Here is a 19,170-nt window from a genome sequence, read left to right as displayed (position 1 = left end):
CTTATTTGTCACAATCATTCTGAACTCTAATCCTGTTCTCCAGAGCAGGCACAGAATCTTCTGCCTTTTGAGAAAAGGGAAAACAAAGCTCACCTTATATTCCTCACAACTATAAGAACACATTGGAAGAAAACATATGAACTACAAACTGCAAAAAAGATGACACCCATACTTTACACTCAAGCAAAAAGAGATCATTACTGATCAGTGCTGTCTAAAACAGACACATAAAGCTTGTCAATAATAAATTAACTTCATTTCTATAGCTGTAATGGAACCTGCTTGGAAAACCTATGGTTTTGGTCAGTCGTTTTTTAGAAGAAATTATGCAATTATAAAAATGCAAATCGCTCGTTTTGAGTGACATGAATGCAAGATAAAAAAGACTGTAAAATTGTCACTGAAATATAACTGCTTATACCCTTTAAAAATAATGAAATGAGTAAGGCAAAAAATACCACCTGTGAAGTGTACTGTTGATTCTGCGGCTATGCATAACAGAAGTAGATTTTGTAAGTTTATTAATGCTACATCTTGATCCAGTTATGTTGGTACTGACTTCAAGAATGTATTAAGTTTCTTTTACCCAATACAGCAGTTAAACCTAACCTGGATGCAGATCCCTCGAGTTCACTCCTCTTTCAGCAACACTCAAGAATGGGTCATGGAACTGCATGGCAGTACTCTGGGGACAGCATAGAAGGAGATGCTACCTCAATCTGGGAGTCAAGCTTGGATGTACGTAGCTATGCTTTGGTGTCCACAGGAGATGGTTTAGACCGTGGAACAGTCCTGCCCTGAGATGGATAAGGAACACGGGCCACTGTCAGGAAAGGTACAGGGGCTGGGATGAACGGGTTAAGCACAGCAGTTCCGAGAGAAGCGAAGCCGAGGCGCAGGATTAGGGGGCCTCCGGGTGTGCCTCAAGGCAGAAGCCGGCGCAGAGAACCGAGCAGGATGTGCTGGCGGAAGGAAAGGCTGGCAGCCTCACCGCTACCACTGCGCAACCTCCTCCTGCGGCGCATGCCCTTTCCCTGCCTCCCTTAGGTACCGATGGCGGCGAGGGACACGGAGACGGCCCAGCAGCAAGTGAGCGGCGGTAGAGTGACAGGGCTGTGGGGGGCAGCGCGGGTCCTGCTGTGCCGCGGCATCCTCGGGCGGGCAGCGTGAGCGCCGCCTCCAAAGCAGTGGATTCCGGTGGCTTCTGGTGAGCCCCGAACCGTGTGAGGAGGAGCTCCGTGCCCAGGGCCCGCGGTGCTGTCCGAGCGGCAGCGGTACTGTCTTTGCTCAGCACCCGTGGGTGACCGCACATTCGCACTGAAGACCCGTTCCAGGTGTTTAATTTCCAGGTGGAAAGTGGGTCTCCGGTTTCTATGGGAATTTGGTTGGATAACTTTTATCACTGTGCTTTAGTAAGTGCCAAGGCCTTGGGGTGTTTTCCTTAAGGGGGATGGATGGCCCAGCCAGGAGCAGCACTGGTTGGGAGACGCAGGGATGGGTTGTAGCTGACCCACCTGGGTTTGCGCACCTTGTCATTGCTGAGAATTACAGGATTACCTATAGAATTACAAAAGCTGTTGTGTGTATGAGAAAACTGAGCAAAGGTAACATGCTGTGAGTCAGGACTAGATCCACAGTATTTATGGCTTTCTGATGTAGTAAATATTGTCAGGTCTAAATAAGCTGTGGAGGAGCAAGACTTAAAACTGAGACTGGCACACAAGGCTGTGGGCCCTGGGAGAGGTTATTTATTTTTTGCATAATGCTTTTTTCTAGATTGATGAAATTGAAGCCCTTTCATCCATATATGGTGAAGATTGGTGTGTTGTTGATGAAGATGAAAAAATCTATTGCATTAAGATTGATGATTGCCTGGATCAACCAAAATGGTCCCTCTGTCTTCAGGTAAGCAGTGTTAATGCAGAATTTGACTGATGCAGGCAAAGTCTTGTGCATGCAGGAGACCCTTTTAAATAGGATTCCTTATCTATTAAGATATATTAAGGAGCTTTTGGTTGGAATCTGTGATAGCCTGCAGTGATTGTTCCTGTAACACATTAATATGCTTGTGATATTTTTTAGTAGTTCTATATCCTAATTCCACACCTGACAAAAATGAATTTCAGTGTTTTTTTCCCAAGACTAATTTCTAGAATATTTTATATATTGACTTTGTTTCAGACATCAGAGTGAATCTGCTGCAGCTGCTTCTAGATTTACTTTATGGAAAATGTGCAGGCAAAAAAGAAAAAACTGGATCAACTTGATTGAGTAACTTGCTACTTTGTGATTACAGACCTGAAACCAGTAAGTTTATGTAGTGGAGGAAATGCCAAAGTGTATTGCCACTTAAAGGAGTCCAGGAACAACATGTGCAGCTTCTTTAATATTTGTTCTGCACTTTATTTTTCATGGCACTTGTTCTATGAAAATTGCACCATGAAATATAATGTCTGTATGCATTACCATCACTGGAATACCAAATACAGATATCCAGGGTTTCTTGGCATTCTGCAACAACAGAGCCAACTATTTCCTTGATTTGTAACACTGGTTGTAGTCCTGTTGCTTGACCTCTGAGTCCATCAGTAGAGCTCAGCTGAGAGTAGTTGAGTGAATACTTATCTTGAATGTTTTTCAGGTGATTTTGCCGCCAGGTTATCCAACTGCAGAGCCACCTATTTATCAACTAAAGTAAGTGAAATTTTGTTTCAAGCATTTGTATTTGTTTTCTGAATTACCACTTTTATTTGCTTGCAGTATAAATTATAGTTAAGATGGCTCCTTGAATTAGAGTACAGTGGGGATGAGGGATGTTTCCAGCAAGAATATTCTATCCTTTCTCCTGTGCTAGCCATATTATGGAGCTCTCTGTAACAGGTTGCTCTCCTCCTTCATCTCTAATTCTTGAAGCATTATTTTGTGACAAGGTAGCAATTAGACTGTGGAGGTATGGTTGCTGCTGCCTGTTGTGTTGGAGTAATGTCTTGTCTCTTCCTTGCGTATACCCCTCATGTTTCGGTACTTGTTTCAGATTGAAAGATGTGCTTTTCAACTGAGTGCTGACTCTTGTTGGGATGCAGCCATGGCATGTACTACCTTTCTGTTTTCCTTCCTTTCCTCTCCTTGTCTCCTGACATGTACATGAGATGGGAATGGAGATGTGTAAGTCAAGTTCCTGGTGTGAATGACAAGTGGACATGACACACAGCATATCTGCTGAGTTTTGGTTGTCAGTATTGACAAGATGATACAAAATATTGCTGGTAAACTTAAGGCAAAGTTTATAGTTAACATGAGACCAGGAAGATACAGATACAGAACTGAACGGCCATTCTAAATGTAATAGATCCAATGGTGCTGAAGGAGTTGGAAAATGTAAGCAAATAAAGTGACTCTGGATTCACAGTGGCCTACCATGAGAAATGAGTCTAGCTTTTTCATCTGAAGAAAGAAAAAGCAGCCCAGTCAAGTAGTCTTGAGGGAGAACTGTGTGATCATGCTTTTACCAAGACATTTGCAACTGGAATCTTGGGAAGTATCAATAATTGACAGTGGGTTTTTTTGGGGTGTTTATCACATTTACTTTAAAATGAATGTTTGTTGAGATGTTGGAATCGATGCATAGGCACAATTTTCATTGTATTTGTTTTCTTTCTAGTGCTCCTTGGCTTCGAGGACAAGACTATATGGACCTAGCAAATAGCTTGGAAGAAATATATATGTAAGTTAGAAACTGGAATATAGTGACAGGAGAAAATGTATTTTCAGTTTTGTGCCCTACTCAATGAATGCTTTTGAAGTATCTGTCTGAACTAGTATTTGTGAATTGATTGCTGCAATAGCCATAAACCAGCAAGTTTATTTTATAAATCTAACATGTAAAGATGCTGTGTACTTACTAAGCATTTTGCAAGGACAAATTGTGTTAAACTCGGACAAATTTATATTCTTTAGACCTGGTGTTCTTTAAGGATAGAAGTCTTCATTTTGGCTCCTAATGGGATAGATTCCCTTTAGAATCTGTGAGATTGCTTATGAATTGGTACTATGAAATATGAGATTCCTGCATCTATTTTGCATTTGGAAGTTAAACCGTAGGACATTTGTGTCTTAGAGTATAAGTAGCAAAAGAGTCTTTCTTTAAAGATAGTTAAGGGATAAGTAGATTTTAAGGCAAATTAAACTCATGTAGAAACTATTAATTAGATCTGTAACATAGCAGACTGTTTATTATCACAGTGTGTAGCCAACAACAATGCATAATGAATGCATGAAAATAAATGGAACATTTAGAAGTACTCAAATTACATAGTTTTGAATTGCAGTGAAATTGGAACAGTAAATTTAGGTACTTTATATGGTTTATTTAATTCTTTCATATCCTAATGATAATATAAACTAAATGAAATTAAAATATGTCATAAGGAAGCACATGACTTTCATGACTGCCCAAAATACAGAAATCTAAACACAGGAAATGTTTCTGTAATGCCATTAAAAAGAGAGCACTTAGCTTGCATGTTTTTTTTTATGTAATTACTCAGTTACATTGATTAACTGTGTTTCTTTCCTAACTAAGCAACATATAAGCAAGTAAAATTGAATTTAAAGTGTTAAAAATGCATGAGGATTTTAAGTGAAAAGCTCTATGGTAATTTTGTCACCAGTATGTACTTGTGTGGTACCCCAGATGGTGGCAGTAGGAATAAAATTTATGAGAAACCAGTAGTTACCTACAGTACTAAATGTTTAGTTTTGTTTTTGAGACAAATATGCATAGTTCATAAACGTATTAAAATATGAAAACAACTTTTCAGGATACCATTTTTAATGTATTTTGAGATGTTTGGGTCCTGCTGCACCTTAAGGCAGCATTTCTTAACTCTGAATGTGCACATAAAAATGTGTGCATCCTGTCTTTCCCCAGGACCTTAATACACACCTCTGTCCCCTGACTAAAGACTCCTAGACCTAAATCTTTACTTCCCTGTCCTATAGGACTGCTCGTTACCCATACTCTAGCATATCAGTCCAATGCTCCACTGTGTCTACTGCCACTGACCTGCTATCATAGTCCAGCCTTAACAGAACAACTTCTACTATGTGTGCACTGACTGCTTGAGGGGAAGAAATGAAGGGAAGAGATGTTTGTGAGGGGGCTCTTCCAAAGATGAGGGGAAAGAGTCCCATACAGCCACAGAACAGCTGAAGGAGCTCACCACTGGCATACGTTACTTTTTGTAGAGAAAACTGATCCAGTAAGGTGTCCTAGCTTAGTATTCTTTTCACAATACTGAGGACCATCCATTTTTTTTTTTAATTACACAATTACTTGCCCTTTCCTTAATGGCTGTAAAGCTTATGTCAGTTGCCTGTTTTCCATCAGCATTGGTGCTTTTAATGTTAAAGAAAAATAATAATAAAGCAAGCCACAGAGAGGATATAGTGATGCAGGTAGCACATGTTTCGCTTAGTGAACTACTGAGACAGGACTTTCCACAAGCCTAAACTCTATACATGACTAGATTATAATTTACATTTATAATTATACATTTCTATGTGTCTGAAACATGTATGTTATTTGGTGTTCTTTCCAAGTGAAATATGCAAAAATTCTTATCATTCACTGTGAGTTTTAACTTCCAGACAGAACCTTGGTGAAAGTATACTTTATTTATGGGTGGAGAAGATACGAGAAGTTCTGATTGAAAAGGCGCAGTCATCAGATCCAGGTACTTGAGAAAACACATGTTTTTCTCAATTTACCTTTTTGTTAAACTGCAAAGTAAGATTGCATTACAAGTTAAAGCTTTATGCCCAGTTTTGTATTGGATCTAAATAACATAAAACAACAGTCTCCAGTGTCATGACTTGTTGTTTTACAGGGATAGCTTCCCTTTTTAAAAAACAGTCGGGACAAAAGGGGGTGGCCTCTGTGAGCTAGAACAAGGTCTTTAGTTCTCTCAGGAGCTAAATTACTTGCATGAAAGCAGAGTGCTGCATACAGGTATAATGCATTGTCCTCTGTTCTGTAAAGGAATTATTCATAACAGTGATTAATTTCTGTTGTTGAGTGTACTCTTGGGATTTGGATTAGCCTTGAGAAGATAAACTTTCAGTGAAATATACAGACAAATGACCAAGTATTCCATCTTAACTGAGTTTTACTATATTAGGATGAGAAGTACATCATCACTGGAGTTGCAATGATTCTTCTGCTGTTACTCTTACTGTCATAGAGTTTGTGTAAATTCACAGTTTTACTTTCAGAAAGTGGTGGAGTTTGTTTGGGGGTTTGTGCATTAAAATGCTAAATTGCTGTAAACTGCATGAGTGGCATGTATGCGTGCACTTGTGGCAAAAGGAGATAGAAGTATTTTTCCATGTCATGGATGTTACCTCAGTCCTGTGAGGGGGTGGGAGAAAATCAGTGCTGCTTCATGATAAGGTCTGATTTTCAATAAACTGTGCATTTTGTTGCTACATCAAAGATATTTAAAAAGTAGTTTTTCATTAACATAACTTGAAGGACGGGATACTGAGAAGTGAAAATTTGTTGCTTATTTTGCCAACAACCTTGTGGCTTCTACTTAATTCATCTAATGATTTTTCTAGGCTTTTTGAACATGTTATATCACCAGTCTGCTTTTTTTGTGGAAAATACCTCTGTTATAAAAACTACATCACCACCACATCATAGGCATTCTAAATTAACATGTGTGTATGGTAGATTCCCAGTTGCCAGGGCACAAATTTTGTGTGATACTTACTCTTTTGCTGTTGACTATTATTTTTGTATGTCCTATGCATGAAGATAAATAGCATTTTGGGAATCACAGAGTACTTGAAGCATAGAGAGATATTTCAAACATAATGATTTTATAACCTCATGAAGTGCTATTTTTCTCCAGATGTTCAGTAAATGACTGGAGTTCTTGGGAAACACCAGATTATTTTTTACTCTAAATCCAGAATTTCTGGAATTTGTTGTAATCAAGTTACTATTCTGTGTTTCATAATTTTTTAATGACAAACTTTGAGCTGAAAAGACAGAGGTTTTGGGAAAAAGAATTTGAAATTTTGTCTTGTCTTACAAAAAAAGTGTAAAGAATTCTACTACTTCTTTCTTAACAGAACCAGATATTAAGAAAACCAGTGAAGAAGTTGATGAAGATGGTGGAGATGATTTTGACCTAGATTGTCAGCCCATTCATGAAGATTCAATTAAAATGTTAAACTACATTACAGCTGAAAGTCAAGAAGGTAAAAAAATATGCCCTTGTTGATTCTGATTAATAGCCTAGAAGAGAGAGGCCTTAAGATTCTCTTTATCTATGCATCTTTCAAGTAAAATTAGTAACATTAAGATTATATTAAGGATTAAAAACAATTGTGAGAAGAAAACAAACCAACACGATTTTTGGTGGTTCTGTATATCATCTTGTGTACTTTACTTCAACAAACCCCTTTTTAAAGTTGAGACGTTCTTTACTTATGTAGCCATATACATCTTTTCAGTACTCTTAAAAGAAAACAACACTTCCTTATTTGTGATCAGTAGATGAAGAACTGCCACCCATTCATCACGGAAACCCAATTACAGATCGAAGGAGTACTTTCCAGGCACATCTGGCTCCTGTGGTGACACCCAGACAAGTTAGTAGAGATCAATACTACTCTTTCTGCCTGTATTTTGAGCTTAACAAAATATTACTGAGATACTTGGGATTAGCCAAATATGTCAGTCTGTTTGTATTCGTGTCTTCCTGTGCTAATATTGTCTGAGCGGCCATCAATTTCTCGCCATCACTGTCAGAGAAATAGCTCTACATATCTGCTCTGCAGTGCATCCTGCTATTCTTGACTATTACAGAATCACAGAATCCCAAGGGTTGGAAGGAACCTCAGAAGATCATCTAGTCCAACCCCCCTCCAAGAGCAGGGTAACCTAGAGTACATCACACAGGAACTTGTCCAGGCGGGCCTTGAATATAGGTGGAATTTGTCCCATTGCTTCTAGCACCAGAATTAACTTTCAGAATCCACAACATTGTATGAAAATATGCCCTCCCACATTTGTTGTGATTCAGTCACTCAAAACGTTGTTGCAGCTCGCTACTTTCTATATGCAGTTGGGCTTTATAGACATCTATCAGTTTTAATAGACCTTAGTTTTCTGGTTTTATGGGCTGAAGACCCCCAGTATCTTTTGGTACATATAATGCATGCTCTAACTTTGAGATGCAGAATAGAACTATGTACAGCACTGAAGATGCAGTCACTCCAAGGAGTGGCCTGAAGAGTTTTTCTGTTTTCCATGTTCTTTCTCTAGTATTACCTTTCTGTTTATTTTTTTGACCTCTACTGAGCACTGAGCTGGCGTTTTCATAGAAATGTCTTTCATAACTTCCAGATCTCTTTTTGCAAATGCTAATAACTGGTTTGAAGTCACTTTGTACATCACTTTGCATTCATTAACATCAGTCTCATGTGATGATCCCTATTTAGTGAAGAAAGTACTGAATTACTCATATTTTCTTGTCATTAACTGAGAGTTAAACCTTGAGAAAATCTTTCTCTTTCCTTTTATACAATTCTGGCTTTTATTTTAAGAATTTTTGGTAAAGGATCTTGTCAAATGCGTTTTAAAATTCCAGGTGAGCTAGATCTACTGCATGTTCAGTTCCCTGAAAGAATATTAACAGATTGACAGGGCTTTGAGGTATATTTCCCTATACAAAAGCGGTAACATTTTGAGCTGTGGGTTTTTTTTTGGTTTTGCTTCCCCTTTATTATCTTGCCTAGTACGGACATAAGACTTTCTGGTCTTTAGTTTCCTGCATACTTCATGGAGAACTTTTGAGATGGTGGCATTGCATCAGTGACTGTCTGTTGCAGAAGAGTTCTAACTGGTAGGTTAGATACCTTAGCTAGCATTCAGCAGAAAGTGATAGGCATGTTTCAGGTAGTAGGCTATAATTCGGTGCCACTGCTTTTCCTTGTCTCAGTTTGACTTATTCTGACATTTGAAAGTTATGTGGTTCTTGGACTTGACATTGATTTAGTAAGTGAGACTAAGAACTGGTCTGTTTACGCATCTTACATCTTTTATGAGCAGATGCCTCATTGACATGTAAAGAATTGCATCCCTTAATTTCCTAAAGCAGGAATAATAGAGATTGGAACAGAAGAAAAAAAAAGGCTCAGGAGCTACAATGGGAAAAAGGATAAACTACTGCTTAGCTGTAAGATGCCTGTCTTGGAGGTTTATTGCTAATACACATAATGAATCATTAAGGTATGTTTTTAGGAGCCTGGTAGGTGACAAATAAGTAATGTCAAAGGTGGTGATTGTTTAATATGCATAGTACCCTAAGTCCATATATTGAAATACATTTATGAAAGTGTGTTAACTACTACATGTTGCCTTTCTTCAATATTCCCCTTGGGGAATGGGCACAGGAAAAGGAAAATCAGGTGTCTGAAGCAACATTCTCTGTTAATAATAGGAGTTTTTTCATAGAGGTCTCATACCTGAGGTGATTTTTGTAATGGCAAATTTGTGAATTTTTGCCAGAAGAATTGAAAATAGCACAGTATAGCTAATATAGAAATTAAATATGTATATTGATTGCTCCTCAGAGACATTTTTCCCTGGAGTGGAAGGCAATTTGTTCACCAAGCATGTTTTCTCAAGCTTTCTCAACTTCAGTAATGTTTTGCTCAAAGTAATACTGATTTTTCTACTATGTGCTAAAACAGTGTCTTGATCAAAGCTTTCTTTTTTGCTAGGCCAAATTGGAAAGGGTTGAACAATTGCTAGCTTGTTTAATTAGAAGCAGAAGATGAACTAATACTGATAAATGTTTTGAATTCGGTACCTCTTAAGATCAGGGGGATGAACATGGTGGGAATATCTTTTCTGGGGAATACTCTTTCAGACCCGTAATGGAACTTTTTTGTGATCATTATTCTTTCTGTGAAATGGAAACTCTGGAGAAAAAAATGTGTTTGAGGAAAAGGAGAAATTCAAAATGTAATAGAGCTTTCTGAACATCACATGTTTTCATGAAAGAGGTGAAAGTAGTTGTGTTATGTTCCAGCTTACAGCTTAGCATTATAGTTGAGAAAGAGTCAGCAGGTGTAATTGATGCTTCATACTGATTAAAAATGTTTTCTAGATCTTGCCATCTCTTGTGTAGTAAAGCGATTTGACACTTCTACATCTTCAGCGAAAGAGGCCTGTAAGAAAGATGGGGAGAGACTTTTTAGCAGGGCCTGTTGTGATAGGATATGGGGTAATTGTTTTAAACTAAAAGAGGGGAGATTCAAGCTGGATATGAGGAAAAAAATCTTTATAATGAGGATGGTGGAACACTGGCACAGGTTTCCCAGAGAGGTGGTGGATGCGCCACCCCTGGAGACATTCAAGACCGTGCTGGATGTGGTTCTGGGCAACCTGATTCAGTTGAACGTGTCCGTGCTCATTGTTGGGGGGTTGGGCTAGGTGACCTTTGAAGGTATTTTCCTTCAAGGAACAGCTGTTCTCAGTATCACAGAAAAATGATTTGAAACTAGCAGTAGAGTACTGAGAAGCCACTTCTTGAGTTACAACACTGAAAATTTATTTTACATTGAAGTGTCAAAAAAAAAGGTGTTTCTTTTTGGTATTAAAGAGATACTTGTTTAAGCAGAGATAATCATAGCGTCATAGAGATGAGATGGTGTGTATGAAATTCCCATTCTAAAAGGAATCTTATCTCTGTTCTTTTAAAGGTAAAGAGAGTTCTTGAAAAATTATATGAGAATAAAAAAATTGCAAGTGCTACCCACAACATATATGCATACAGGTGAGAGATGAAGAGCAGTTTGTTTTTTTCGGGGGCTGGATTTTTTTGGTTGTTTTCTTTTTTAGCATTCTTTAATAAAGGAGTAAAGCACATGAGGAAAGATTAATTCATCAAATAATTCCTTGCTGTTAAGTCTTTACGGGAGTGAGTTTCTTATTTGTATGGTAAAAGTTTTAGGCTTTATTTTGAATTTGATGTCAAGAGAGTTAAACATATAGAAGGAAATATGTTAAGATAGTAAAGCAGCATTAGTGAAAAAAAGACTGAAAGTGGGTTTGAGCATGTGTTTTTATATTTTGCATAGTATGTGTGAATATGGAAATGGTAGAACATCTTGAACTAAATGTGTTTTTACGTGGGTGAAGTAACTTCTTTCCCCCCCAACCTGATATTTTGAAATAGCTTAAAATTTTTAGTTGAAATAAGAGTTGAAACATAAAGCCTGATGCAGACATCTGGCATATGAAATTTCAGCTGAAATACCGGAAACTTCAGGGAAAATGAGAAACAGGTAAATATTAGTTTGGTAGTGGTCTGTCTCTGCAAACTTTTGTGAGCACAGCTTACGTGAGATTAATTGGTCTCAGTTCAGAGGAATATAAATAACAGTAAAAGGATCCCCTTTCATTACTGGAGAACTAGTAATTTAAAAAAGCATTTATAGACTGATCCATTCATACACATTCTGGCATGATCCTAATGAATCGTCAAATGAGAGCAAGTGAAAGCTTACTTTTCCAAAAAATCTACCTAAGCCAAATGTTTTTGAAGAGAAGGGATTTCTGTTGTTACTGATTATTATCTGTCTTCTTTCATTCGTACTGTCTAAATAAACTTAAAAAAGCAACAGAAACTTTGCTTCATATTTGTCATTCAGTACATCTTTCTCATTGAAAACTTCTTTGTCATTGAATCGTGTGCATTAACTAAGTTTGGAAGTTATGAAATCAGCTGGTAACAGTCAACCTCAAAGCATTACTTCTGGAAAATTAGAGCTGAGCAGCTGTCCTGCTCACCCCAAATTTCCTGGAGTGTCCCCTGAGGAAGGAGATGTCATGGAGAATCTGAAGGTGAATTTCACTGATAGTTTCACACTACTGCTAAAGTGTAGACCTAACTAATTACTTATAATGCTTTTGTCCAAGTTCTTCCAACTTGTTTGTGTGTACCATAATTTGAACCTGTATCTGACAGAGTTGGTTTCAGCTAGGTGTAATTATTAGGCTAAAAAACTTAGGATTTTTCTGATTAGGGACTCAACTCCAGAGTCATTATCATTGTAAATGTTAAGTAGTTAAAGTCTAAATAAAGGCTTCTGAAAACTTGTTCTGTTGTACAGATAAGTATTTGTGGTTTACCCTAAGCCTCATCCTGTTTTTGTGTAAGTGTCCTTAGCAGAAAATAGAATTGATACATGTATATATGGAAGATCATAAATCATAGAATGGTTTGAGTTGGAAGGGACCTTAAAAATCATCTGGTTCCAACTGCCCTGCCATGGTTAGGGACACCTTCCACTAGACCAGGTTGCTCAAAGCCCCATCCAACCTGACCTTGAACACTGCCAGGGATGAGGCACCCACAACTTCTCTGGGCAACCTGTGCCAGTGCCTCACAACCCTCATCATCTCTTGATACATCATTAATTATGCCAAAATGTTATTTAGTTGATTGCCATTTTTTTAATCTATTTTATGCTATTTTTTTTCTTTTTTTTTATTTTTAAGGATATACTGTGAAGATAAGCAGACATTCTTACAGGATTGTGAAGATGATGGGGAGACAGCAGCAGGTGGACGCCTTCTTCATCTTATGCAGGTTACTGAAATTAACTTTTCACTTCTGGAAGTCCTGAACAGATTTTAAAAAGCAGCATAATGTAGATAAACTTGTATATGATTATTTTAATTACTGTTGTGCTTGTAGACAAGTAGATGATTTCTTTTTCAAAAGTGAAGAAAGCCCCAGCCCATAGCCTTTCCAAGTCTTGGATCAGAAACAGGTGGTGGTACTGATAGTTTGGATGTTTTAAAAGAGAAATAAATTTTTATTCCTGTACTTACTGTGTGGTGTAAGGTATATTGAAAATGAAGACTGGAAGAAGCTGACTGACAGAATGTGGGAGTTGAGCTACGCACAGCCTTTCATTTAGTTTCCTCAAATATTTGTAATAAAAAAGACACTTATTTGAACTTGTGGAGTGGAGCTTAAAATGCAAAAGGTAGTGGGATTGAAAGGTTTAAATTATTTCAATAATTTCATCTATTTCTTTGTTCAGGTTCTGGATCTTTAGCCTTCATACTTACATATACTTTAGTTTTCAAATGTTGAAATAATATTTGTTTGAGAAAGTTGCTACTAAATGTGAATTGACATTGATAAATTTTGATTCACTGGCATGATGTGAGCCCTAGTGAAAACATAAATTAAATATAATTACAGGGGACAGCTGGGTATATCTTATGCAGTTTCTCACGTCAGTTATAGCAGCACACTAAGTATTGTTATTAATTTTGATTTTTAAATTGATGTCTCTGTCACAAACAGGAGTTTTCTTTTCCTGTCCTTTGCTTGCTTGCATTTTCTGTTACTTCATGTGTTGTATCCATATTCCTGGAGACTGTATTAAAGTGTTTTTATTTTTTTTTTTCAAAGGGTTTTTTTCTGGAAAAATTAAAAAAAGAAAAAGTAATTGATGGAAATATTTTGAGATTTTTCATTTAGAACTTTTTGAAATTTCCTAAGTAATTCAAACCTAACTTGGGAAGGAAAACTTATATAAGATATGCAGGTATATGGCATAAGTGTGAAAACATTATTGTAATAAAAATAATGTGTAGAAACAATTTTGTAGTTACTGTACTTCAGTTTAATCCTGAGCTTATCATCTTTTTATGAGCATGTTGATGTACACTTTTGAGAGCTGTCAGGCTTAAAGTGTCCAGGCACTTAACATTCCATAAAAATCCAGTTTAGAAAGTGACATCAAGTTTCCCTTATCAAATGTGAATATGTCTGAGTCATAGAGATCAACTCTCTTAATCTGTAGTCCTAGCTATTGGGAATGATTTTGTTTTGGAAGGGTATTGCTACAGGGACCAGAGAAGTGCAGTTTTCACCTGTGGAAAAGATTAAAGTAGTTTATGACTGCTTTACATATGTTCTTAGGTCTTGTAGTTTTTCTGTTATAAGCACTTACGACATACAATATGGGCATGAAAATTAGTTGCTTTAATACAGTTATTGTTGCTATAGTTCTAGTTCTTCTCTTGCAATAGGAATCTGATCTCACTCCAGATAAACCTAACACTTCAGTCAAGATAGCACTTTCTGGTTACAAGAAACTGTGTTTTAGATTAATTCTTTCAAACTTAGAGATAAAAATTTTACCAACCATGTTTGGCATCCTATTTTTACTATGAACAAGGACCTTAAAGATTATCTAGTTCCAAGCCCCCTGCCATGGTCAGGGACACCTTCCACCAGACCATATCTTTATATGTGTTTCTCTCTGAAACCTAAGTCAGTTGGCATTCCCAGTGTTACTAGTGCTTGCGGACAATGGGGAGATCTTGCGTAAGGAATTGCTGCAAGGTGGAATTCACAGTGGTTTTCAAGTCTAGTCAAATCACATTTAGATGTTGTAAAAATAAAGCTGTTGAAGGCCCTCCATGTTTCTTGCCCTTAATTTCAGTAAAAGGAATTTTCACTCCTGCTTAACTCGATTTTGTTACTCAATCTTAAAAAAGCTATATAAAGGTCACTGAATTCCTTTCAGTCCTAACTGCTAATACAATTATTTTAACTTGTGTGACTTTATATATGCCTTTTTGAATTCAGAAAGCAACTGCTTGGTTGTAAGTGACTAGGAATCAAACCTAGAAAATGCAGAATTTTATATGTATTACCCACATGCTAGGTTGCTAAGTTGCTAAGTCCTGCACATGGCACATGGCAACAGTACTAGCTTATGGCATTTTAGATATCCATATGCATAATGCCTCTCCCCTGGCTGTTATTGGCCTCATCCACCATCAAAAATGTGGATAGACAGTCTGCTTACTGACAGAGGTTCTCTGGAAATAAATAGTTCATCATATCTGAGAATAATAAATGTACCTCAGTAATTTTCCCTTGAAGTAATGCCTTAAGCTTTTGACACATGGATGAGCAACTGTAGTGCACAGGAGATAGCTTTGCACCCTTTCTGAGGGATATGTTGACTCTTTTTTTACTTTGAATTTATCTTTGGGTGTGAGCTTTAGAGGGAAACTTAACGCAACTGCTGACCTGTCATTTTTTGTTACCCTGTGGTAACATGTGTGATACAGACCTGACAGTAAGTTGTTAAAAATGTAAGATAGTAGACTTCGCGTTTCACGTGGTGTCAACAGTAAAACTAATTCAATTTAAAAAAATAACATCTTTTCTTCCTTTTTTCTTCTATTTTCAAACAGATTTTGAATGTCCGCAATGTGTTAGTTGTGGTGTCCCGCTGGTATGGAGGTATTCTCTTGGGACCAGATCGTTTTAAACATATAAACAATTGTGCAAGGAACGTACTTGTGGAATACAACTATGTACCTTCAGTGGTAAGTTTCTGCCACTTTGAATGCAGGCATTTGTATATGAACTTGAGTAAATTGTCACTGTTAGACGAAGCAAGAAGTAAAGGAATTGTACTTGTGTCATCCCCTGATTGCTTTGATGCACTGATAGTATCAGTGCAAACATTCACAAAGAACTTCCAAAGAAGTCAGCGACCTGGTTTGTAAGTGTGAGATGTGCAATAGAAGGGTAGCGGCATTTGAGGACATTGATCAGAACACAAAATTGAGGGTTGCAGGAGGATGGGAAAGGGAAGCGCCTCTTTCTTTGTATTCAGAAAACTGGAAGCTGCTGCTCCTCATGCTCAGCTGTGCCACCAGTTCTAGTGTGTAGGCAGACTGAGCCTGGGGATTCCTATAACTAGTAGACGTTTTGAAAATTGAAAGCTTTGTTGGACCCAAAGAAGTTTTCAGAATTGTAGATGATAGACACCATTAAAAAAATCTAAACCAGAAGAATTCAAAGTAACATTAACTGTTAGAGAAAAGATTATGGGAAAATGATCCAAGGGAGCTTAAATAACTCAGGAGACAAGTTCCAAATGTCTTTAAATGGCATTTTACTTCTTAAGGGACTTAGGTCATTTAATCATCTAATATTCTTGCTTTTTCCAACATTTCTTCATCCTCAGAACATCATATTAGGTATGTCTATCACAGGTAATTGCTAACAATAAAGTTTGAGACAGTAGGAAATAATTACTAATGAATACTTGAAAAAGTATGCAACTGTCAGATTTTTTTTTTACATATGAAAGTATCTATGATTGCTGTGGCTGAAAGCTGAGCATTCTTCCCCATTCCCCTCCTTGCTCTTTTTAGGTATGTACTTTTTGCATTTTAGAGGTGCTTGTATATACTTACTGATTTACCTTCTTGGCAGTTTATCAGTGTTCTCTTATTTGAAAGCATTGCTTACAAAATAAAAGGAAAGTAACCAGATTTTTAAGCATTTACCCTCATGAGAAGGTTTAGTACCAAAAATTACTACCTTTTTTTTCCCCTATTTTAACAAACCAGACTGTGTTTCTTTATTGTGTGTTAACATGTTTTGTTAGCAGTGTCCATCAGAAAAATAGCAGATGGAACTGGTGGTAATTAATATTCTAGTACCATAGATGTGATTCTTGAAAAGAGTATTTTTTCAGCTAACTCTCTTCAGAATAGTAGAGTTCAAATATCCTGTTATGGTCTGTTTCCCTCCCATGTGCAAAAGGTAAAAAGAAGTAAATGAAAATGCCTCATGTTCTGCCAAATGTAGTGGCCAATTCTTTCACCCTTTTGGGGACTGCTTGCAATGCATGCCAACTGAAGAAAAGTCTGTTTTTTCAGAACTGAGAGTCAAGAGTATGCTGTATGTCACAGTGTTGGTCCAGCATGACTATTGTTTCTCCTCCATTAGGTTTGTTTTACTTAGGGAAGCCGTTTTAATGCACTGATGTACAATCTTATCTCTTGATAAGGCCATATCCACAGTAGAAGTTCTGCAGTATAGCGTGGAAGTATTCCTGTATTGGTAACCTCTTCTTTGAGTGGAAATGGCTTATTTTATTTTCACATTATATGCTTCTGTTGGTATAGCTGTATCTGTATTTTATCATTGCTGAAGGCTGAATTTTCTAAATAACAATATAAGCAGACAAATTAATAAAACTGAGTGGATTATTATTATACAACTCAAAACTTTCATAAACCCCAGTGAACTGTGATGAACACTGTTCATATTAAAAATAGTTCTCATGGATAACCCTGGAAGAATACTCACTGTATATAAGAATGTTGTTTAAATTTTTAAATGCTTGCTTTTCGTTTCAGGAAGAATCATCTAAACAAGCAGGAAAGAGCAAAAAGACAAGGAAGGACAACAAGAAAAGAACAGAACACTAATTTATTTTTTAAACTATAAAAGATTATTTTGCACATATTTATGCAAAGAAAATGTGGAGTTACTGCCTTATACAATACAACAGACATTTTGTATTTGGAAGATAATAAAGCTATAGGTATATTTTCATCTTCTTCTGTGATTTCTTCTGCTGTTCTGAAGTAGAGCTTAGGCACAAGTTTTCTGTTTTCTTATGCACTTCAGCTCTTTATTATGAGAGCATTGCAATATCTGGAACCATTTCCCCATCCCAACCCCTCCCCCTGAACAATGGTTGACTAATTTAAAATGTGTATTATTTATCTTCTCCACTCCTGGGTTCAAACTCAAAGACATCTTGTATTAGTAATTGAATGCCCTAGTTGTATTGAAGGCAAATCTGGAGTCATTCTTAGACCAGGGCACAGGAAGTTTTAGACTTTACATAAAGGGAAGTGTGTGACTGTCCTGGGTTCAGCAGTAGCAGTCATTTTTCTCCTTCTCAGTAGCTGGTTCAGCGCTGTGTTTTTGACTTTTGGCCTGAGAACAGTGCTGATAACACTGATGTTTTTAGTTACTGCTCAAATTTTCAGTCTCACCAAGGGCTTTGTGAGTCTCATGCTCTGCCAGTGGGGAAGGGAAGCTGGGAGGAAGCAGAAACAAAACACCTGACCCAAGCTAGCCAAAGAGGTATTCTGTACCATGGCATGTCATGCCCAGTATATAAACTGGGGGCAGTTAGCTGAAAGGGGTAGTGCACTGCTCGGTCAGTCAGGGTTTCGACGAGTGGTATTGTATTCTCTTCCCTTGTTATTTCCCTGATTATTATTGGTGGTAGCAGTAGTGATTTGTGTTAACTTACTAAACTGTTCTTATCTCAGCCCATGTGAGCTGCATTCTTTTCATTCTCCTCCCCACCTCTCCAGGAGCGGGGAAGGGCGGGAAGAAAGTGTGGGGCTGGTTCCGACTTATGGCCTGGGCTTAAACCACGACAGTGGCCCACTGCTATATGGCCTTGGAGAGCATGGTCCTGCATGTGCAGCTCTTGATCATGCTAGATACAGCCTGTTTGGTGACATAGGAAAGACTAAGCATGGGTGATGGACTAAAGATGTGAAGAAATCACTACAGAATTTCTTTACGAATCATTCTGCAACTGTCAGGATCTAGAAGCCTGTTGAAAAGCTAAAGATTAACTGTTGCAGAACTAAAGGAAGCAATAATTTCAACAAAGAATGTAAGGATTTTGAAACTGAACTGATACAGCTGGTAGTAAACATAAGTAAACTTTCTGAAGTGACTTCCATTGGTGTAGAGTGGGAAAAAGACAAGTGTTTCAATTTTCCACTCTTTTATTAATAGATTCCAGACTTTAATGCACAAAAAAAAAAATAAAAATTAAAGGGACTTTTGGTCAGTTGTCATACTGCTATTTAGATGACATTTAGATATTTTTTTAACATTCCCTTGTTATCTTCCACTTGGGGAGGATGGACTTTCATGATGTGGAGGGTTTTTTTTCCTCAAGTTAATGTCTAAACTTTGTGATTCATTAATCACTAGCTGAGGCACAGGTGGTTTCTTAGGTCAGGTACACCTGAGGTACCTTGCTTATATAATAATGTTAGGGTTGTGACTATTTCTAATGACATTTCTCTAGTGGCACTCAGTTTAAAGATGTATTTGTAAGAATAGCTTATTTGACCACCAGTTCATGATAAGTATTTTTTCCAATATGTTCTTACACTGAACTGCTCATTGTAGTTCTCCATCATGGGTACACCAGAAAACCCTTCCCAAGGCAAACTTTATCTAATCAAAGTAGCTACTTCAGAGTTTGATACAG

At 37.3% G+C, this 19,170-nt stretch overlaps 1 protein-coding gene across 2 annotated transcripts; it reads left to right on the top strand.

Annotated features, from left to right (window-relative positions):
* The first annotated feature begins 373 nt into the window (after positions 1 to 373).
* On the top strand, positions 374 to 17,474 carry IMPACT (impact RWD domain protein). 2 transcript variants are annotated; one of them, XM_031052935.2, is made up of 12 exons: positions 374 to 835; positions 933 to 1,089; positions 1,777 to 1,905; positions 2,642 to 2,694; positions 3,662 to 3,724; positions 5,650 to 5,735; positions 7,138 to 7,266; positions 7,562 to 7,659; positions 10,780 to 10,853; positions 12,581 to 12,671; positions 15,311 to 15,445; positions 17,276 to 17,474. In XM_031052935.2, the coding sequence occupies exons 2-12, from the start codon at positions 1,054 to 1,056 to the stop codon at positions 17,345 to 17,347; spliced, it is 966 nt and encodes a 321-aa protein (XP_030908795.2). In that variant the 5' UTR covers positions 374 to 835; positions 933 to 1,053; the 3' UTR covers positions 17,348 to 17,474. The 2 variants fall into 2 exon arrangements, with proteins under 2 accessions (XP_030908795.2, XP_005153582.3); XM_005153525.3 differs by having other exon boundaries at positions 376 to 1,089; positions 7,565 to 7,659.
* The last annotated feature ends 1,696 nt before the right edge of the window (positions 17,475 to 19,170 follow it).

Source organism: Melopsittacus undulatus, chromosome 1 (genome assembly GCF_012275295.1).
Source record: "Melopsittacus undulatus isolate bMelUnd1 chromosome 1, bMelUnd1.mat.Z, whole genome shotgun sequence".
Taxonomy (NCBI): domain Eukaryota; kingdom Metazoa; phylum Chordata; class Aves; order Psittaciformes; family Psittaculidae; genus Melopsittacus; species Melopsittacus undulatus.
The sequence above is the reverse complement of the archived record's forward strand: the minus strand, read 5'-3'. Positions and strand labels throughout refer to the sequence as shown.